This window comes from Bombina bombina, chromosome 2 (genome assembly GCF_027579735.1).
Source record: "Bombina bombina isolate aBomBom1 chromosome 2, aBomBom1.pri, whole genome shotgun sequence".
NCBI lineage: Eukaryota > Metazoa > Chordata > Amphibia > Anura > Bombinatoridae > Bombina > Bombina bombina.
The window spans coordinates 678,572,012-678,595,797 of record NC_069500.1 but is presented as its reverse complement, the minus strand read 5'-3'; the positions used below and the strand labels follow the sequence as shown (position 1 = coordinate 678,595,797).

The 23,786-nt window shown below is 36.3% G+C and overlaps 1 protein-coding gene across 1 annotated transcript in view; it reads left to right on the top strand.

Moving 5' to 3' along the window:
• The first annotated feature begins 2,039 nt into the window (after positions 1-2,039).
• HAUS6 (HAUS augmin like complex subunit 6) overlaps positions 2,040-23,786 on the top strand; it is a 138,194-nt gene continuing 116,447 nt past the window's right edge. The window contains exons 1-7 of the mRNA XM_053702644.1: positions 2,040-2,315; positions 2,513-2,745; positions 4,981-5,076; positions 5,166-5,244; positions 14,245-14,377; positions 19,393-19,540; positions 21,047-21,109. Coding sequence (XP_053558619.1) covers positions 2,612-2,745; positions 4,981-5,076; positions 5,166-5,244; positions 14,245-14,377; positions 19,393-19,540; positions 21,047-21,109 — 653 coding nt within the window. The 5' untranslated portion in view covers positions 2,040-2,315; positions 2,513-2,611. The remainder of the gene's footprint in view (positions 2,316-2,512; positions 2,746-4,980; positions 5,077-5,165; positions 5,245-14,244; positions 14,378-19,392; positions 19,541-21,046; positions 21,110-23,786) is intronic.

Below are 23,786 nucleotides of genomic sequence, written 5' to 3'. Positions count from 1 at the left end.
TTGTCGTATCATTCAGTAATCTGTAAGCTTCAGTTTTATAATAGGTACTGCTCATGATAACTACTCCGCCCCCTTTATCGGCCTGTTTAATCACTACATCCGTCCTTGATTGTAAATCTCTTAATATTGTTTTTTCTTTCATACTTAAATTCCACTTCAGATTTTTAGTTTGTTTAATATCAATCCCCTCCAAATCCTGCTTCACCAATTTCTCAAAGGATTCTATATAATTCCCTTTTTCTTGCGTTGGGAAAAACTGGGACTTAGGTCTAAAATTTGTGTGGATATATTCGTTTTCTGTCTCAAATGGCTTTGTATCTTTAATAGGATTTTTAAAAAAATACTTTTTTAGGGTTAATTTTCTTACAAATTGATTAATATTTACATAGTGTTCAAATTTATTCAATTTGGAGGTGGGAGCGAAAGAAAGCCCTCGTTTCAGAACGGACTCCAGGGTCGTAGTTAACTGTATGTTACTTAAATTAAAAATTCCGCTATTCTCAGTTTCTGTGTATACTTTAGTTATATCTTTATTAGTAATTATGTCCTTTACTCCTCTAATCCTTCCACCTCTTCTCCCAAACAAAGCTTAGATGCCTTCTTTTTAAAATAATGATAGCAAGAGAACGAAGAAAAAATGATAATAGGAGTAAATTAGAAAGTTGATTAAAATTGCATGCTCTTTCAGAATTACAAATGAACAAATTTGGGTTCAGTGTCCCTTTAAGCAATTTACACCATTTCAGTTGCTTCCCATTTCTATACATTTTTGCTTTGGGGTTTCATGGTATTAACATCTGTAAGATTATGTGGATATTGGACATCAATATCTAATGTCTACATCAAAGAATGTAACTGCAAAGTTAAACTTTACTTTCATTGTAACTTGGTGTAACTGAGGTACTTTTTGTTTAAATGCAATGCCAGATTTGTTTTCAGTTGCATATAAAATGCACAATGTAGACTACCTAACTGCTTTCTATAATGGTTGGGGCTATGAATCAAACCTTATTACAACAGGTAGCTGCCATACCTTGGTTTTCTAAAGAAAGCATTAAAGGGACAGTCTAGGCCAAAATAAACTTTCATGATTCAGATAGAGCATGTAATTTTAAACCATTTTCCAATTTACTTTTATCACCAATTTTGCTTTGTTCTCTTGGTATTCTTAGTTAAAAGCGGAGACGTCCCTTATTTTAGAATGTTCTCGGATTTATGTGCTAATAAATGTATATTTGTTTTAAATTGAATGATTTGACCCATTAATATTTAGCCAAGTGTGGTTATTATATATGTAAGATCCGCGCTTATAGCGCTGTTACTTTACATTTTTGTTTAGTTCGTATTCTGGTTTATCTTGGAGGGGATATTCACAGAAACATCACGGTCTATTTTATCTTGGGCGCTTGTTTCCTATTTTTTATAATTATGAGTATTTTTAAACAGTTACAAATGTATAACATACTGCAAAAATGTTTACAAATAAGTAGGATAAGGGTTTCATACAATGTATCCATGCAGGTGAGCAGAGCTCATGTGAAGGTGCTGGCTGGGTAAAGTCTATGGGGAAAACAGGGATTTTACAACCCAAAATAAGGCTCCCCTTTTTGAACCTGGAGACACAAACTGCAGCATTGTTGGTAGACCTCATCTGAACCCCCATCCCAATTTTTGTAGTAAAATAATGCAGAAAATAATTTAGAAGGCTAAACTCAGATCTTTAATTATACATAATTAACTAATCACACTTCTTTATAAAAAATAACAATTCGCATAACCATGTCAATGGAATTTGCAAAGAACTTTAGTAAAGTAGCTTCTGGTCTGGTAATACTATTCATTATCATGTACCTGTAACGTCTCATACCTTGGTACTTCACAATGCGCAAGCACAATAATAAAATAAATACTGTAAAGATGGGAAACAACTGTCTGTCAAAACTTTATTGCAATGTTCTGATTTCTCGGCTCTCCCCACATGTCGGACAAGTCTACGTAATAAGTGCGCGACTCTGCTATGATTGTTCACAAAAGTCACACACACCCCGCTTTTGTTATTGGCTGATAATACAAGACACTTCCTTTTCTAATACGGCGAACGAGTGCACTCTGTTGTGATTGGATAGGGTAAAACCACTAGTTTTTGGCGGGTTGGGAAGAAGAAAAAAAGATGTCTGCCTCCGGTGTTGTATACATCGCAGTTAGTTTACGAATGGAAAAATACCAGGAAATGGATATCCAAATCGGAGAGTAAAGCCTTAGAGGAGCGGATTAAAGCTGCATATGAGCAAAGGAAACCGATCATAAAGGTTCTAGTAAGTGTGCTGTGTTTTAGAGGGCTGTAACAACCCCTTAATTGACCGAGGACGCTGCGTCTATCTTTGTCAGCAATAAGATTAACATAACGTTCTGGTTTGTTTTAATTTACCTTACTCTTAGAAGTGGTGTGTACCGTATTTTTCACAACTTGTTTTCCTTTTTTTTTTTTTTTTTTTTAAATCTTGCGCTTCAGTAATACTGCTGGGATCGCTCACCTGACCTGAAGAGAGAGTGTGGTAACTTAGGGTATTGGACTGGTGCCATTTTGTTGTGTGTATATACTGCATGCAGGATGCAAAGCGGACCTCGACCCCAGCCTACCTGGCAAAAGGAGCACTTATGGATGGCACTCCAGGGTCTTGGCTTTGATCCTGGGTCAGAGGCAGCTGCTACTGGTAAAGCCTTAACTCATGTCACCACTGGAGTGTAAGTATGTGTTTCTTTAGGAATGTAATACACGTATTAGCACCATCACTGGGTATAGTATAGATATTTCATATCTTAAAGGTACATGGAAGTGATGTAGTATATTTTTATTCCATTAAAGGGAATTGTAACCCCACAACATTATTTAATGATTTAGGTAGAACATAAAATTTTAAGCAGCTTTCCAGTTTAGTTCTATTATCATATGTGCTTCATTCTCTTGCTATCATTTGTTGAAGGAACACCAGTGCACTTCTGGTTTCTAACTGAACACATGGATGAGACAATGATGATCTGTGTGTGTGTATGTATGTATGTATATATATATATATATATATATATATATATATATATAATGTGTGTGTGCCACCAATCAACAGCTAGAACTTGGGCTCTTTGCTGCTCCTGAGCTTACCTAGATAAACTTTTCAGCAAAGGATATCAAGAGAAGGAAGCAAATCAAATAATATAAGTAAATTGGAAAATTGTTTAAATTGGTCTGCTCTGTCTAAATCATTAATGTCCCTTTTAAATATAATGTAAACCTGACTTTACATTCGTTTTTATGGACATGGAACAGTTAATTTTCTTTTATAAAATTTGCTTCAATATTTTGGTGTCCTTTTGAAGGAACAGTAATTTACTGCTGGTAGCTGACCACATTGAGTGAGCCAATGACAAGACATTTATTTGCAGGCACTATTCACTAGCTAGCTCCCAGAGTCTTTGCTTTTGAACAGCCTATACCAAGATAACTGCAATTTTATACAACTTTACAATTTTACAAATACTATAAAATTTGCATTCTCTGTTTGATTTATGACAATGTAATTTTAACTTTACTGTCCCTTTAAAAGAACCTTATACACTGAAAAAAAGATGGGCTAATTAAATAGAGCATTCAAAGAAGAGAGAGTTTGTAATTGACATGGTTAAGCAATTTTGCAGCTTAAACACCTAAAATGATAAACTTTCAAGTGATCTCACTACATAAGAATACGTTCGTACAACCCATTAGCTACAGAGTAAAGCTTTTTTCCCTCAGTCCCAAGCTAGTGTGATTATAGCCAGCCATCATGCTGAAGCTGTCTTTGTACTGGCTAATACATGTGATTTACAATTCAATCCCCTAACCTGCACTTTGCAAACAGACATTTTTCCCTGACTGTTACACTGGGCACTGATCTCAATCCCCCTCTGCCCTCACCGTAGCAACACAAGCTGAATATTCTGTTCACAGCTCTGTGAAATATGATCCTGTGATCGCTTACAGAGCTGTCTTAATTATTCTGAGTGCCGTAGTGAGAACATAGGGGAAGTCAGATGTATGCCTATTGTGCATACAACTCTTTTAGCTGCAAAATTGCTTAAACATGTCAATTACAAACTTTCTCTTCTTTGAATGCTCTATTTAAATAGCCCATATGTTTTTGGGTGTATAATGTCCCTTTAATCATATTGCTGATCCGTGTTCCACCTCTTTCAAAAAGATAGTGACAATACAGCCAATAAGAGGTTATCTCATTGAAACCTTACATATTTACAGACCATTTAGTGTGTAGACCAGCTACTGAGAGCACTCCCGTTAATGGCTCTGGTGATGCAAACTATGGCTGCTCTAAAACATGAGGTTGTTCATAACCTGTAAATATATGTAGGTATAGATTAACAAAGCAGTTTAATGATAGTTTCTGTTGACGGCACTGAATTTTTTTATTTTTTTTTTCTTCTTCATTGAAAAATATTTGCACTAAAGCAAGTCTTTACAGGTATTTGAGCTATTGCACATACTACTAATTACCATGCATGCTATGTCACCATATTTTTTCCTGAATAGAGTAACACAGAGAGACTGGGATGAGTGTGATAGGACAAGATGACTGATGGGAAGTACATCTTATTTAGCTTCTGTACTATGGCTGTAGCCATTTGGGGCATCATAATCAATTAAATTAATTTTTTATTTTTACTGAAACAAAAATCTATATTGTACAACTTAAGTGCTCCACACAGTTCGTTTAGAGATTTGGGACCTGTCATTTCTTTATTCAGCCTTCCTTTTTTTTTTTTTTTTTTTTTTTTTGTAGTGTGTATGTAACATCCACAAAGAAATAAAACCCTATATGTAGGATTTTTTTTTTTTTTTTTTATAAATGTGTTTTCTACAGTCGATGCATATAAATCACTTGGAAAATATATTTTTCCGTTCAGTTACAATATTTTTCTCTTAATTAGGAACATGTTTGACAAGCCAAATAAGGATGCATTTTACATGGTTTTTCACTTTCTATTTGCTGAGCTGGATAGTGCAAGATGCAAGGAGGTTTTCAGGTACAGTGAATGTATTCATGACTTTTTATAGTAAGCACAATACTTCTTGGCTTTTGTATTTTTATATAAAATTAGTTTTTCCATGACAGATTTTGTTGGCCTCCGTACAACAAGAAGCAAGATGCTGAGTTCAGGAAAGCATGCTGCGATTGGCTGCGAAAGATTTCTGTAAGTGTCTTTGCTTATTTTTTTTATTTTTTTTAAATCAATACAATGTTAAAACAGGGCTCGACAAATACAGGCACCAGGGAACCACTGGCTCCTTCTAGAATTAAGCCCTGGAACATAAAGAATGGGGGAAAAAAAATCTATACATCTATGGAATAAAAGTCCTGGTGAGTGCACTCTATATTTAAAAAATAAATAAATAAAATACATATATATTTATATTAGGGCTGGGAAATATGGGGGAAAAAATGAATTTCGAGTTTTTGGGCATGAAATATTGAGATTTTTTTTTTTTTTTTTTTTTTTTTTTTTTTTTTTTTTTAAAATAACTGTTAAACATACGTTTTTTCAATAAAAAAAAAAATGCATTAAACTGTACAGAATCTTAAAGTACATATTTCTCATTGTTCAATACAGACTGAGAACATTAAAATACAAACAACAAAACTAGTTTAAAATTAGCTGTAGGTACTTCTTGGTACTTAAAGAAAAGCTATAATGTACTCTAATTTATTGTATGTGTAAAATTTTATATATATTTTATTTTATTGAACCCTACTCCTGTCCAGGAATCCAAAACAGGCATATAGCAGTGGGGGTGGGGGTAGCTCCTTTCAGAAATGCTGTGCCTTGCTGATGTCAAATACATTGTAGATGCAGTAAACCCAGCAGCTAGCTAGCAGAGGGGACTGCAGTTTTAGCCTTTTTGGCAGCTGTGAGGTTAACTGTATCTGCTATGTATTTGAGCTGTTTCTCAGAGAGCAGGAGATTGTGTGGGGGTTTCCATAATGATTACATACCCTAAGTTTCAGACTGCAAATGACCCTTGGGGGAAATATAAGTAAGTGGCTTTCCCTTCTCTTCACTCCTACATGGGCTCTGCTTTTAGACATAGATTGATTGGCTGCTACTGAGATCACAAATGGAACACGTTTGTAGAAAGTGAATGTAATACAGCCATTTTACAAATATGTGCACGAAATTACATACAAATCAATGCAGTACAGCCACATCTGAGGATTCGTTTTTTAATCAAAAAATCGCATACTTCCGCGATTAATCGTGCAGCCCTAATCATTTTTTTTTTTGTTAGAATGAAGGGCAAATAAGAGACAGAAAATTAGATGTCGGTAAATTCTCATCTGTCAGCGGGTTTAATAGAACTGAGAAAATTCAATTTTATTCAATGCACTACTTTAAAACCAAATCATGTTAGAATCTGTTATTGGGGGGGGGGGGGGGAAGTTAATAAAGGGCTATTGGGTAAGTAAGGTTCGCAGGGACTTGGGTACATGTGAAGTAAGATGCTTTATTCTGAGGGTAGTGGTTAATTAAGAGGAGTATTGAGTTTATTAAGTTATGGCCCCCAAAACAATTGCATTTGAGCATAAGTGTCAATGTTTCTGATCTTCAGGAAATAAAATTCTTCTAATGAGAGGGTGTAGTTACGTTCTTGGTGTCATTGTGCAAGGGAGGGGAATTATATCTGATTTCCCATTTCTTGCAATAAGAATTTTAAAGCTATTGCTTGAAATATTAAATATTTGTTTTCTTGTAAATTTGATACTTAGAAAAACAAAAAAAAAAAAAACATTGTATGCTCTGAATCATAAAAAAAAAAAAATTGTCCCTTTTTTAAAGATACTTTTGCAATGTTAACTATTTGGCAGTTTACTTAAATTGTTGCTAAATTTTGTTTAATACTTATCACACTCCTTAATGCTCAAAGTAAAATGTACTGTAACTATTTTTGCTTTCATGTAATTAGCAAGAGTCCATGAGCTAGTGACGTATGGGATATACATTCCTACCAGGAGGGGCAAAGTTTCCCAAACCTCAAAATGCCTATAAATACACCCCTCACTACACCCACAAATCAGTTTTACAAACTTTGCCTCCCATGGAGGTGGTGAAGTAAGTTTGTGCTAGATTCTACGTTGATATGCGCTTCGCAGCAGGCTGGAGCCCGGTTTTCCTCTCAGTGTGCAGTGAATGTCAGAGGGATGTGAAGAGTATTGCCTATTTGAATTCAATGGTCTCCTTCTACGGGATCTATTTCATAGGTTCTCTGTTATCGGTCGTAGAGATTAATCTCTTACCTCCCTTTTCAGATCGACGATATACTCTTATATACCATTACCTCTACTGATTCTCGTTTCAGTACTGGTTTGGCTTTCTACTACATGTAGATGAGTGTCCTGGGGTAAGTAAGCCTTATTTTTTGTGACACTCTAAGCTATGGTTGGGCACTTTTATATAAAGTTCTAAATATGTGTTTAAACATTTATTTGCCTTGATTCAGGATGATCAATATTCCTTATTTCAGACAGTTTCATTATTTGGGATAATGCATATGAATTAAAACATATTTTTTTTTACCTTAAAAATTGACTTTTTTTCCCTGTGGGCTGTTAGGCTCGCGGGGGCTGAAAATGCTTCATTTTATTGCGTCATTCTTGGCGCGGACTTTTTTGGCGCAAAAAATTTCTTTGTCATACTTGTCGCCGGAAGTTGTTCGTGTTTGCGTCACTTTTTTTGACGTTTTGCGACAAAAATGTCGGCATCACCGGATGTGGCTTCATTCTTGGCGCCAAAAGCATTTGGGCGCCAATAATGTGGGCAGCTTTTTTGGCGCCAAAAAATGTGGGCGTCATTTTTGTCTCCACCTTTTTTCTCATTATTTAAGTCTCATTTTTCATTGCTTCTGGTTGCTAGAGGCTTGTTCATTGGCATTTTTTCCCATTCCTGAAACTGCCTTTTAAGGAATTTGATAGATTTTGCTTTTATATGTTGTTTTTTTCTCTTACATATTGCAAGATGTCTCAGATTGACCCTGGATCAGAAGCTACTTCTAGAAAAACGCTGCCTGATGCTGGTTCCACCAAAGTTAAGTGTATTTGCTGTAAACTTGTGGTATCTGTCCCTCCGGCTGTAGTTTGTGATGAATGTCATGATAAGCTTGCTAATGCAGATAGTATTTCCATTAGTAATATACCATTACCTGTTGCTGTTCCATCAACATCTAATACTCAGGATGTTCCTGTTAATATAAGAGATTTTGTTTCTAAATCTATTAGGAAGGCTATGTCTGTTATTCCTCCTTCCAGTAAACGTAAAAGGTCTTTTAAAACTTCTCATATTTCAGATGAATTTTTAAATGATCATCATTCTGATTTGTCTGTTTCTGATGATGATTTTTCTGGTTCAGAGGATTCTGTCTCAGATATTGACACTGATAAATCTTCATATTTATTTAAAATGGAATTTATTCGTTCTTTACTTAAAGAAGTTTTAATCGCATTAGAGATGGAGGAATCTAGTCCTCTTGATACTAAATCTACTAAGCGTTTAAATTCGGTTTTTAAACCTACAGTTATTCCGGAAGTTTTTCCTGTCCCTGATGCTATTTCTGAAGTAATTTCTAGGGAATGGAATAATCTGGGTAATTTATTTACTCCTTCTAAAAGGTTTAAGAAATTGTATCCTGTGCCATCTGACAGATTAGAGTTTTGGGACGAAATCCCTAAAGTTGATGGGGCTATCTCTACTCTCGCTAAACGTACTACTATTCCTACGGCAGATAGAAAGGAATCAATTTTCCTATCTAAAGGATCCTTAAAGGAAGTACTAAGGAAAGCTTATTTATGTTCAGGTAATCTTCTTAGGCCTGCTATTTCTTTGGCTGATGTTGCGGCAGCTTCCACTTTTTGGTTGGAGGCTTTGGCACAACAGGTGTCGGATCATAATACTCATAGCATTGTTAAACTTCTTCAACATGCTAATAACTTTATTTGTGATGCCATCTTTGATATCATTAGGGTTGATGTCAGGTATATGTCTCTAGCTATTTTAGCTAGAAGAGCTTTATGGCTTAAAACTTGGAATGCAGATATGTCTTCTAAGTCAACTTTGCTTTCCCTTTCTTTCCAAGGTAATAAATTGTTTGGTTCCCAGTTGGATTCTATTATTTCAACTGTTACTGGGGGGAAAGGAACTTTTTTACCTCAGGATAAAAAATCTAAAGGTAAATATAGGGCTGCTAATCGTTTTCGTTCCTTTCGTCAGAATAAGGAACAGAAGCCTGATCCTTCCCCTAAAGGAACAGTTTCTGTTTGGAAACCTTCTCCAGTCTGGAATAAATCCAAGCCTTTTAGAAAGCAAAAGCCAGCTCCCAAGTCCACATGAAGGTGCGGCCCTCATTCCAGCACAGCTGGTAGGGGGCAGATTACGATTTTTCAAAGAAATTTGGATCAATTTGATTCACAGTCTTTGGATTCAGAACATTGTTTCACAATGGTACAGAATAGGTTTCAAGGTAAGGCCTCCTGCAAGAAGATTTTTTCTTTCTCACATTCCAATAAATCCAGTGAAGGCTCAAGCATTTCTGAAATGTGTTTCAGATCTGGAGTAATCATGCCAGTTCCAGTTCTGGAACAGGGGCTGGGGTTTTACTCAAATCTCTTCATTGTACCAAAGAAGGAGAATTCCTTCAGACCAGTTCTGGATCTAAAAATATTGAATCGTTATGTAAGGATACCAACATTCAAAATGGTAACTATAAGGACTATTCTGCCTTTTGTTCAGCAAGCGCATTATATGTCCACAATAGATTTACAGGATGCATATCTGCATATTCCGATTCATCCAGATCACTATCAGTTTCTGAGATTCTCTTTCCTAGACAAGCATTACCAATTTGTGGCTCTGCCGTTCGGCCTAGCAACAGCTCCAAGGATTTTTTCAAAGGTTCTCGGTGCCCTACTATCTTTAATCAGAGAACAGGTTATTGTGGTATTTCCTTATTTGGACGATATCTTGGTACTTGCTCAGTCTTCACATTTAGCAGAATTTCATACGAATCTACTTGTGTCATTTCCTCGAGATCATGGCTGGAGGATCAATTTACCAAAGAGTTCATTGATTCCTCAGACAAGGGTAAACTTTTTAGGTTTACAAATAGATTAAGTGTCCATGACTTTGTCTCTGACGGACAAGAGACGTCTGAAATTGGTTTCAGCTTGTCAAAACCTTCAGTCTCAATCATTCCCTTCGGTAGCCTTATGCATGGAAATTCTAGGTCTTATGACTGCTGCATCGGACGCGATCCCCTTTGCTTGTTTTCACATGCGACCTCTTCAGCTTTGTATGCTGAACCAGTGGTGCAGGGATTATACAAAGATATCACAGTTAACATCTTTAAATCCGATTGTACGACACTCTCTGACGTGGTGGACAGATCACCACCATCGTTTAGTTCAAGGGGCTTCTTTTGTTCTTCCAACCTGGACTGTGATCTCAACAGATGCGAGTCTGACAGGTTGGGTAGCTGTATGGGGGTCTCTGACAGCGCAGGGGGTTTGGGAATCTCGGGAGGCGAGATTACCCATCAACATTTTGGAACTCCGTGCGATTTTCAGAGCTCTTCAGTCGTGGCCTCTTCTGAAGAGAGAATCGTTCATTTGTTTTCAGACGGACAATGTCACAACCGTGGCATATGTCAATCATCAAGGGGGGACTCACAGTCCTCTGGCTATGAAAGAAGTATCTCGGATACTTGCTTGGGCGGAATCCAGCTCCTGTCTAATTTCTGCGGTTCACATCCCAGGTGTAGACAATTGGGAAGCGGATTATCTCAGTTGCCAGACGTTACATCCGGGCGAATGGTCTCTTCACCCAGAGGTGTTTCTTCAGATTGTTCAAATCTGGGGTCTTCCAGAAATGGATCTGATGGCTTCTCATCTAAACAAGAAACTTCCCAGGTATCTGTCCAGATCCAGGGATCCTCAGGCGGAGGCAGTGGATGCGTTGTCACTTCCTTGGAAGTATCATCCTGCTTATCTTTCCGCCTCTGGTTCTTCCAAGAGTGATATCCAAGATTCTAAAGGAGTGCTCGTTTGTTCTGCTGGTGGCTCCAGCATGGCCTCACAGGTTTTGGTATGCGGATCTTGTTCGGATGGCTACTTGCCAACTTTGGACTCTTCCGTTAAGACCAGACCTTCTATCTCAAGGTCCCTTTTTCCATCAGGATCTCAAATCATTAAATTTGAAGGTATGGAAATTGAACGCTTGATTCTCAGTCATAGAGGTTTCTCTGACTCCGTAATTAATACTATGTTACAGGCTCGTAAATCTGTGTCTAGGAAGATATATTATCGAGTCTGGAAGACTTACATTTCTTGGTGTTCTTCTCATCATTTTTCCTGGCATTCTTTTAGAATTCCTAGATTTTTACAATTTCTTCAGGATGGTCTGGATAAAGGTTTGTCTGCAAGTTCTTTGAAAGGACAAATTTCTGCTCTTTCTGTGTTTCACAGAAAGATTGCTATTCTTCCTGATATTCATTGTTTTGTACAGGCTTTGGTTCGTATAAAACCTGTCATTAAGTCAATCTCTCCTCCTTGGAGTTTGAATTTGGTTCTGGGGGCTTTACAAGCTCCTCTGTTTGAACCTATGCATTCTTTGGACATTAAATTACTTTCTTGGAAAGTTCTGTTCCTTTTGGCCATCTCTTCTGCTAGAAGAGTTTCTGAGTTATCTGCTCTTTCTTGTGAATCTCCTTTTCTGATTTTTCATCAGGATAAGGCGGTGTTGCAGACTTCATTTAAATTTTTACCTAAAGTTGTGAACTCTAACAACATTAGTAGAGAAATTGTGGTTCCTTCATTGTGTCCTAATCCTAAGAATTCTAAGGAAAGATTGTTGCATTCTTTTGATGTAGTTAGAGCTTTGAAATATTATGTTGAAGCTACTAAAGATTTCCGAAAGACTTCTAGTCTATTTGTTATCTTTTCCGGTTCCAGGAAAGGTCAGAAGGCCTCTGCCATTTCTTTGGCATCTTGGTTAAAATCTTTGATTCATCATGCTTATGTCGAGTCGGGTAAAACTCTGCCTCAAAGGATTACAGCTCATTCTACTAGGTCAGTTTCTACTTCCTGGGCGTTTAGGAATGAAGCTTCGGTTGATCAGATTTGCAAAGCAGCAACTTGGTCTTCTTTGCATACTTTTACTAAATTCTACCATTTTGATGTGTTTTCTTCTTCTGAAGCAGTTTTTGGTAGAAAAGTACTTCAGGCAGCTGTTTCAGTTTGATTCTTCTGCTTATAATTTCATTTTTTTTTTTTTTCATTATAAGATTAAAACTTTATTTTGGGGTGTGGATTATTTTTTCAGCGGAATTGGCTGTCTTTATTTTATCCCTCCCTCTCTAGTGACTCTTGCGTGGAAGTTCCACATCTTGGGTATTTATTATCCCATATGTCACTAACTCATGGACTCTTACTAATTACATGAAAGAAAACATAATTTATGTAAGAACTTACCTGATAAATTCATTTCTTTCATATTAGCAAGAGTCCATGAGGCCCACCCCTTTTTTGTGGTGGTTATGATTTTTTTTTGTATAAAGCACAATAATTCCAATTCCTTATTTTTTTTTATGCTTTCGCACTTTTTTCTTATCACCCCACTTCTTGGCTATGCGTTAAACTGATTTGTGGGTCTGGTGAGGGGTGTATTTATAGGCATTTTGAGGTTTGGGAAACTTTGCCCCTCCTGGTAGGAATGTATATCCCATACGTCACTAGCTCATGGACTCTTTCTAATATGAAAGAAATGAATTTATCAGGTAAGTTCTTACATAAATTATGTTTTTACTAGATGTTGGGCACAGCTATGATTTTTAATAGTCAGCAGGCCCTGTTTTCTATTTGCATTGGTATTCATTATCTGTTGAGCCCTGTTGTATGAGCTTCTTATGTGATTTGCAAATAGTTTTGGGCTGGTATACAGCACTCAAAATTTAAATTGTTGGTATATAACTCACTGGTTGATAAGGATGGCTCCCACATTTTTATTGGTAGACAGGGATTATAAAATATCTATATCTTATCTATCTAATCTATCTATCTAATCTATCTCTCACAGACACACTTTAGAAGCTCTAGAATTTTCTTTTTAAATGAACTGATGCAAATTTGTTTAAACAGACAGTTTACTCAAACATTTTCTCCCCTCTTAATTTGTTCCCAATGATCCACTTTACCTGCTGGAGTGTATTAAATTGTTAACAAGTATTTCCATTATCCTTACATTTGCATTTTAAATAGTTGATTTATCCTGTAGTGTCCCCACCTATCCTGTAAGTTTTTGGCCTCTATACCGGTGGGGTATAGAAGAGATAAGGTAATTTAAATTTTCCATTGTTTTCTCCAAGTATTGGTGATTGGTTTATGGACAGATATACAAGATAAAGAAGCAAGTATATGTACACAATGTTATAAAGTAATATCTGATTTATATCTACTAGCTCAACCCATTTTATTTGGTTGATGCTTCAAAACACAAAATCAATTAATTCATATACACAAACCTTAAAAAACAAATATCATACATTTTTATACTCTTCAGCTGGTAAAAAAAAGTAATTGAACACATTAAGGGGAAAAACAATTTTATAGTATACTGTCCCCTTTGTTTAAACAACATCAGTTTATCTTCTGCTGGAGGCTTCTCAATTTGGTGGCTAAACATTATATCTCTAATAAACCTTTGTCTGAGACTTTTACATCGAACAACTTTTGTGTACTATAAAGAACTTTTAAACCCTTTACTTGTATGTCTACATCGGCACAAAGTTCTGATGTAAATAAAGAAGCTAAAAATTTAAATCATGCAATCTTGGGGGAGTGCCTATGACGCTAGGTGCGCGTTTGGCTTTAGAATAGCCAAAACTCTATGATTTTTTATGCCATCCTAAGTGCGTTAAAGCCCAGTGCAGTTAGTTAATGATACACGGGGTAAAAAAAGTAAATTGCACTCAATAACTTAGTCAACTTCTGGTAACAAATTTTACATCTTTCTCTTGGTCTCCTATTCGATGAAGCTCCTTTCTATGAGAGCATACTGAAGTAGGCTCATGTGTTCTTTAGCACTGTATGTATAACTTGGCTGCAAACACTGCTGTCATGTATTTAAATATTCTTGTAATTGCTTTTTTGTTAGGATGAGGTTGGGAATGGTTTTCCCCAAGTGGTGGCTTCCATATTTCTTTCTCCTGGCGGACCCAAGTTTGTGCAACTTTTGTACCACTTTACTAAATATGTTCTTTTACATCATATTAAAAGAGATGTTGACGGTAAGTGTGTTTTTAACCAGCTGTTTCTCATTCTTTGTTGCTTTGTATGGGCCATAAGTATCTGAAAACTGATGCATAACCCAATTTCATCTAATATTGGCAGATGTTTGCATTTTAAAGTGCTATTATATTGGAAAAATTACATTTATAAATTTAGAATGTGCATTTTCTCAATTATAATGGCCCTAGTGCTCACTTTATTAAGGAATGCTTATTATAAGATGCAAGACAGGAACACAAAGCCTGACACCCTGTTAAAGGGACTGGCTACACTAACATTTTTATTGTTTAAAAAGATAGTTATGCAAAACTGGGGAATGGGTAATAAAGGGATTATCTAACACTTATGATATACTTTTTATCTGTATCTAAACCTCTGCAGACTGTCCACTTATCTCAGTGCTATTTATAGACTTGCATTTAGCCAGTTAGTGCTGCTTCATGAATAACTCCACGGGAGTGGGCACAATGTTATCTATATGGAACACACTAACTATCAGTGTCTTGCTATAAAAATGCTGAAATAAGTGATCTTTAGTGACTTAGTAACTGCAGATATTTAAAGGTTTAAAGCTTCTACAGTATAGTGATATGACGGTTGGTTGTGCAAAGCTGGGGAATTGGTAGTAAAAATGTTATCTATTTTTTTTTTTTTTTTTTTTTTTTAAATCATTTTGGGGTGGACTGTCCCTTTAAGACACCTTTCTGCAACTTTTTCTTTTCTCTATAATCATTCATCAGCCAAGTACATTCATACAATGCAGTTTGTCTGTATTTGGGGCTTTTGTGTGTAGGTATGAGACACAGAAGCAATTGGCAAATTATCATATGCCCATAATATGAAACATGTCAAATTATGAATCTGGTTACTACACTGCATTGTTTAACTTGCCTATAGTCAGTATTTTTTGCCTCACTGGTTTTAGTCAGTCCAAAATTGTTACTATTGTAATACATTTATTATGGATCATAATTTTCTCCTTTTTATGTGTAGGGGTGTGTGGATTGCCACTGTTGAATAGAAAGGCTTATCAGAATTGCAAGTTACACTAATAAGCGGTATTGTTCAGTCTGTGTGAATATCTAATGGACAAAGAATTACAACTATATAAAAATAGACTAACCCAAATCATTTATTTAAAGGGACACTGAACCCAAAATTTCTTTCGTGATTCAGAGAGCATGAAATTGTAAGCAACTTTCTAATTTACTCTTATCAAATTTTCTTTTTTCTCTTGGTGAACAACCTAGGTTGTCTTTGCTGATTGGTGGATAAATTAATCCACCAATCAAAAACTGCTGTCCAAAGTCTGAACCAAGAAAAGCTTAGATGCCTTTTTCAAATAAAGATAGCAAGAGAACGAAGAAACATTGATAATAGGAGTAAATTAGAAAGTTGCTTATAATTGCATGTTCTATCTGAATCACAAAAGAGAAAATTTGGGTTCAGTGTCCCTTTAAGGATGGAGTTCTGTAATTTGAGGTTCCACCATATTGTAAATTTGGTTTATTGTGTGACTTAATGATCCATTTTAATTTTACTTGTAATAAATGGGTCTTCTATCCAGTCTTAGAAATGCTGGCTCAAAACCACCCTGTATATTTTGAGGGTCTATTCTCCCTTCCCCCAAAGCATAAACTAGTTGTTTGTGGAGAACATTGTTTTAATGGTATGTGAAAGTCAATGTTAGAGCATTTTAGAGTATGCAATTTTGATAGTTTTCAATGTACTTCTATTACTGAAATATTATCGTTTTTAAAAGCATACCTAGAAAGGCTCAAGAGTAGCATTGGAGTACTGGGAGCTAGCTGGTGATGGATGACTACACACACAGTCCTGTTATTGGTTCAGCTAGGTCCAAGTCAAGAGTGCTGCTCTTGAGCAGACTTATAAGAGATCTAGATAGGTAGCGTGCACGTATCTAGAGCACTACATGGCTGGAAATAATGCTGCTATCTACTGCATTTGCTAATTTATAATATTGTTGCAGAACTGCTGCTCCAGACACGTGCACTCCACTGAGCTTACTTTCCTGCTTCTCAGCAAAGGATAACCAGAAAAAGTTAATTTGAAAGTTGTTTGAAATTGTATGTTCTATCCGAATCATCAGGATAAGAGGAATCTGTAGATACAGAAGCGGTGTAGTGCAAAAAGGGGACACACAAAACTAAGTGCAGATTAAAAGGTTTCCACTATATTATAAAATAAGTAAAACAATGTACACTTACAAGATGCACCCTTTAAGCATATGAGGTATGTTGCAGCATAAATGGTATTGATGTCCACAGCGCGAGTACAAACTTGGTCCACAAACTATGTGCTGATAATCAAAATATTCCTTTTTTCAGATGCACAATGGTGTTGGGGGGAAAAGCCTCATATTTGGCGTATATTGTATAAAGACCATCCCCATACATTTTCAGTTCGCAATACGAACTGTGTATCTTGGAAAAAAGGATATTTTATGCTGCAACATACCTCACATGTTTGAGGGTGTATCTTGTAAGTGTACATCGTTTACTTATTTTGTAATAAAGTGGAAACCTTTTAATCTGCACTTAGATCGTTTTGTGTCCCCCCTTTTTGCACTCCACCGCTTCTTTATCTACAGATTCCTTTTATCCTGCTGCTTTTTTTTTCACGGAGATAACACCAGTGTTTTGAAAGGGAGCTGCATGGTGAACACGATATGGACATCCCAAAAAGAGAATAAGTATCTGTTCCTTACTCCTTTTTTTTACACAGACTGTTTAAGATATTGTGCAAAGTGCATACCTCTTTGGAACAGACTCTTAAAGGGACAGTATACACTCATTTTCATATAACTGCATGTAATAGACACTACTATAAAGAATAAGATGCACAGATACTGAGATAAAAATCCAGTATAAAACGGTTTAAAAACTTACTTAGAAGCTTTCAGTTTAGCTCTGTTAAAAAGGTAGCTGGAAAGCCCACTGCAAGTGGGAAATCTCAGACACTCCCCCCTCCCCCTTCTTTTGCATATGAAAAGACCCTTTACACAAACGGGAGCAAATTGGAGAAGGTAGCTGACGGTATTCACATAAAACTTTGGGGCTTGGTTAGGAGTCTGAAAATCACAGCAATGCTAATTAAAAATAAACAAAACTATAAATTTAAAAAAAAAAACTTTATGGGTTATATAAATCATCCAAAAAAATTGTTAAAGAAACTAAACAACAAAAGATACTATTTCAGCACTCAAATGAGACCCTAAAGTTATTAGAATTGGGGGGAAAAAGTCACACATATAAGAAATTAAACTTTATTAGAACATATTTAAAATGGGGGAATTTTAAAACTAAAATGTTAGCAAATTGCCAGTACATAGACTGGTTATATTGGGGTGAACCACACTGTTGAAATTTATTTCTTATAATATTCGCTCATGTGAGAGAATAAACGCCACTTGTCTGGTGTCAAGGACTACAAATATTAGCCCCAGGTACACTGTGTACAATTTTATTGTGTGATTAAAAAGGTCACTGGTAGGTCACTAAATGATTGTATTGAGTAACTCTAGATCAGGAGTTATGGAGCCTGTAAATTATAAGAAATTAAACTTTATTAGAACATATTTAAAATGGGGGAATTTTAAAACTAAAATGTTAGCAAATTGCCAGTACATAGACTGGTTATATTGGGGTGAACCACACTGTTGAAATTTATTTCTTATAATATTCGCTCATGTGAGAGAATAAACGCCACTTGTCTGGTGTCAAGGACTACAAATATTAGCCCCAGGTACACTGTGTACAATTTTATTGTGTGATTAAAAAGGTCACTGGTAGGTCACTAAATGATTGTATTGAGTAACTCTAGATCAGGAGTTATGGAGCCTGTAAATTATTGTAGGTTATGGTGCACTCATAAGTCTCTCTGCTTGTGGGGTGATTAAATAGTCAGTACATATACCATAATGCTATCCCTTAGTCTATGAATATAGACCATCCAGCAATATATCCATTTGGGTCCCTAGTATTATTGTATCATTCAAGTATTCCCTTCTCATAGGTTATGAATTAGAATCCACTGTATAGAGTGGTTCCCATAATATTAGGTATAGCCCAGTATTAACACCTCAATTGTTAAATTGATATATTATAGGTAACACAAGGTTAATATCTATATCATAAGAGTATACTTAAATATAGGTATATATCACTTTAAATATAGTCCCAAAACTATACAGGCATTGCAGCTATCTTTAATCTCCAACAGAGGTATTATGTTGCTATTAGTAGCATAAAGTCAACATAAATGTAAGTGTGTATCACTATATATATATATATATATATATATATATATATATATATATATATATATATATATATATATATATATATATATATATATATATATATATATATATATATATAATTTTTTTTTTGTTTAGTTTCTTTAACTAACACTTTTTTTTGAATGAGTCTTTTGATACTTAGCTTATAACTAGTTATTTGTAGTGTAGGTGCTCAGGCCGTTTAACTTCAATCTGAACAGTTACGGACCCTATTCCAATATATTATTAGTAAGTGGTCCCATCATCCTCAACTTTCATTCTATATAAATCATCATCAAAACATTTTTGCAAAGAAAAAATGAGTGTATAATGTCCCTTTTAAGTTTTGTGTATCATTTTTCTATATAATTTCTCACTGCATCTTTTAGGTTGTTATGATTGCATATGTTATGTGTATTGTGGCGCTACCTTTATATTGTGTTACAGCAATAGTATTATCTATCTGAATCATGAAAGAAAATGTTCTGGTTTTGTGTTTAATAGGTCTTTTTTATGGTAGCCTTAAAGCTTTTAAACATTAATTTGAAACTTTAAACAAAACCTACTTTATTACAACAGTAGTAAATACCATATTAAAAAGAGTAACATAATTCTAAAGTTAATTTTAGTCCTTCACTTACATCTGTTATTTCTGAGTGAGATTTGGGGATTTGAGCCAAAATACAACAATTTCAGTAAATTTGTGTTTTTAAGGTGCAAATGCATTCATCCCAGACGCACTGCAGATAAAGCATAAAGATCCTCAAAAAGCTTTAGCAAGAAATAATGTGGCGCGTCAACGGTACTTACAAGTGTTGCAAAGAGAAAACTTGGTGATCAGCAAATACCAGGAAAAAGCACAGTAAGTAGTGTGTGTATATGTATGTATGTGTGTGTATGTGTGTATGTATGTATGTGTGTGTATATATATATATATATATATATATATATATATATATATATATATATATATATATTTATTTTCTCTCTCTTTAGTATTTTTTTATTTTTTTTTTAGCATTTAAGGAAAGGCCTTGAATTATAATTTTTTATGCACCAATAAAGCTGTGCGATTTGACCACTTAACTTAACCACTGAGCATTAATTGATAAATCAGCAGTTAATTTGTCTGTTTATGTAAACATGCCAAATAGAAATTTACAAAACATAATGGGGGGGCATGGACAGAACTGCACATCCCTGGAATTACTTGGTCAGATAACTCTTCCTGCACTTTTACACCTAGTGGTGTCCATTTTACTGATCCAATATAAAACCTTTAAAAGAACTTGGAAGCTTTGAGTTTAGCACTGTTTGACGTTAGGCTGGAACACCCAGTGAAAGGGGCTGGGAAAACATGATGAACAGCAGAAACTCCCACTCCTCCCCCTTCCCTGAATATGAAAAGACCCATTAAGCAAGCAGGAATCTGTAGACTTGTCTACATCTGATATTTTGGGGCTTGGTTAGGAGTCTAAAAATCAGCCAAATGGGCTTAAAAATAAGTAAACTGTAATGGCTATATAAATGGATCATCTACAAAACATTTATACAAATAAATCTAGTGTACAATGTCCTGTGTTTTTTTTTTTATTTATTTTTTTATACAAAGTTGTACCAAATAGTGGGTAAGAAACCATTTCGCAAAGGGATAGTCAACACCAAAATGGTTTAAAAAGTAGATGACGTCTTTACTACCCATTCCCCAGCTTTGCACAACCAACATTTATTTTAAAACCTCTAAAGTTCTGCCTGTTTGTAAGCCACTACAGACAACCTTATCACATGCATTTTTTATTAGCTTTTCACAACAGGAGACTGCTAGTTCATGTGGGCTATATAGATAACGTGCTCACGTCCATGGTTTGTGGATGACATTGCACTAATTGGCTAAAATGCAAATCAATTTATAAATGATAGCCGTGGGATCAGGGGGTTGTCTAAGTAGGCTTAGATACAAGGTAATCGCAGAGGTTAAAAGTATATTAATATAACCATATTGGCTGGGGAATGGATAACAAAGGGATTATCTATTTTTAAACTAACTATTTTAGAGTTGACCCTTCAATGTTTCAGACCAATCCTGTCTTGTGATCCAGTCTAGCAGATGACTGTTAAACATCCAACATGTAGCGTGTCACTGTGAAGGGATTGTGAAACTGCTGGGTAGCGTCAGCCACCAAAGTCAATGAAGATAGCACTTCCTTTGTGGCTTATACCCTGAGCCTATTAGGAACTAGTTCATTCCTGTGTGTTTTTTTGTTGTTTTTTTTTTTTTTTAACTTGCATATTGTCATGATAAATTTGGTATAACTTTCTTTATACTGCATAAAATTGTTTTTTATTGTTTTTGATTATGTTCGTACAGGTTGCTGACAAAACAAATTAGGGACTTGCGATCTGAATATATCATGTTGCAGAATCAACTTAAGTGAGTAATCTTTAATGTATCAGATAAAAAAATTCTGAAGCTTAGTATGTAAATTAATCTCTCAGATTTTTGTATTTTATATATTCAGATGTACATTGTGCTACACATACACAGCTCAAGTTAGTATTTCTTTTTAAAGACGCGATGAGTCCACGGATTTCATCCTTGTGGGATTACGCCTCCTGGTCAGCAGGAGGAGGCAAAGAGCACCACAGCAGAGCTGTATATATAGCTCCTCCCTTCCCTACCACTCCAGTCATTCTCTTTGCCTGTGTTAGTGATACGAAGAGGTAAAGTGAGGTGTTAGTTTAAAATAATAATAATAATAATAATAATCATCAACTTTAAAGCAATGGTAACTGGTGGGACATAATTCTCACTGTGCCTCCCATACTGTGTTGCTGCCCTTACGATGATGGTCTTAGCAGATACTAGCTAAGGCCCTATCTGTGTCGACAGGGCTATAGGAGGGAGAGACCTATTGAGCCTGGGGGACTTGTCATGCTGTCGGTCAGCATCGAGGTAAGTGCAGTCTTTTATTTTTCTGGGCCTTATAATATCTCAGAAATGACTACGCACTTATTATATGTTGGGAACATGGGCTCTATGGGAAGGGCTTTCCCTATTGAACAACCTGGATGGGTTTCATATGTTCATAACCAACACTGTTGCAAAGATATACTAATACTGTAATTTATTGGGGGACTTGGGCACTTTACAGTGAGGGCTCCCCTATCAGTCACTATCTATATGTGCTGTGGGCAAGATGCTGGTGCTATGGTTGCCCGTAGTTTTCACATAAAGAGGCTCCAGTACAAGGCTGTGTTTTATGGGCTATGTTTTGGTAACTGACACACGATAGTTGCTAAAATCTTAGCCGGATGATGTTACGCTACGCCCACGAAGGTCGGGGTTAATTTTGGCGCGCTTGGGTCAGTAAAACCGCACAGTGTTTATTGCTCTGGAGTCCCGATGTTCAGTGATCGTCATTGCATGTCAGATGTTACCCTAAGACTGCATGGTTGGGAAATAAGCAGGCAGTCTGTAGCGTTCTGAGACACGATCAGGATTTTTGCTGGATTGGTGTACCGTGGCGGCAGCTAGGCGCCTCAGCAGAGCTGTTGAGGCGAAGAGTTGTTTCTTTTAGTTAAGACACTTTGCATAGAATTTGGCTAACAAATTATTCAGTGCAGTAAAATTGTTAGACGTTTTAACTCTTAAAGGCACAGTATCCTGTTTTTCAGAGCATATTGATAAGGGTGTTTTTTTTTTTTTTTTTTTGGGCCATAAATTAAAGGCCTATATAATTTCTTTGCTTATCATTATCATGGACTCGGATGATATCCATGATGTTACATGTGCCATGTGTTTGAATGCCAATGTGGAACCTCCTGTTCCTTTTTGTCCCTCATGTGTTGAGAGGGCTTTACACTATAAAGAACACATTTTCTTTGATAAAATTTTTTCCTAAAGTGGATGCTTCTCAGGGGTCTACCGATGAGATGCAGAGTATGCCGCAGCTTTCCCCCTAAGCGTGTCAGCCCTTAACACACGCTCAAGCGGTGCCAAGTACTTCAGTTTCTTCTGCGGTCTTGTTAAAGGACATAGCTGCAGTCATGTCCTCTACACTTTCCGATGCGTTATCTGCCTTTCCCATATTTCAAGGCATGCGTGAAAGGAAGGAGAACCACGTGGTCAATGCAGCTTCTGATACTATGATGGCGATCTTAGACGTACCCTCCCAGGGCTCTGAATTGGAGGGTATGGTGGTCCTATCCGAAGGTGAACTTTCTGACTCGGGAAGTGCCTTACCACTGACAGATTCAGAAGTGGTTTCTTTCAGGTTTAAATTTTAACACCTCCGCCTATTACTGAGGGAGGTTTTGGTGACTCTGGACGACTGATTCAATAGTGGTTCCTCCAGAGAAATTGATTAAGTTGGACAGATACCTAGAAGTCCCTTCTGATGTTTTTCCAGTTCCCAAGAGAACTTTAGAGATTTATTTTCTAAGGAATGGGAGAGACCAGTTATTCCCTTCTCTCCTCCCGTTTTTAAGAAGATGTACCCTATAGCTGACGCGGTTAGGGACTCTTGGCAGACGGTCCCTAAAGTGGAGGGAGCTATTTCTACCTTGGCTAAACAAACTACTATTCCTATTGAGGATAGTTGTGCTTTCAAAGACCCTATGGATAAGAAGTTGGAGGGTCTTCTTAAGAAGATCTGTGTTCACCAGGGGTTGATATTGCAACCAGCGGCCTGCATTGTTACGTTTACCAGTGCGGCTGCATATTGGTTTGATGCTCTGGAAGAGTCTCTTAAGACTGAGACTTCTTTGGAAGAGATACAGGATCGGATTAAAGCTCTTAAATTAGCCAATTCGTTTATTATAGATGCTTCTCTGCAGATTACTAAATTGGCGGCTAAGAGCTCGGCCTTTTCTATCTTGGCACGCAGAGCCTTATGGCTGAAGTCTTGGTCTGCGGATGTGTCATCCAAATCTGAACTTTTGGCTATTCCTTACAAGGGGAAGACCCTGTTCGGACCTGACTTGAAGGAAATTATTTCTGACATAACGGGAGGCAAGGGTCATCTCCTCCCTCAGGATAAAAAATCCAAACAGAGGTAGAGTAATTTTCGTTCCTTTCGAAACTTCAAGGGAATCTTCCCCCCCCCCCC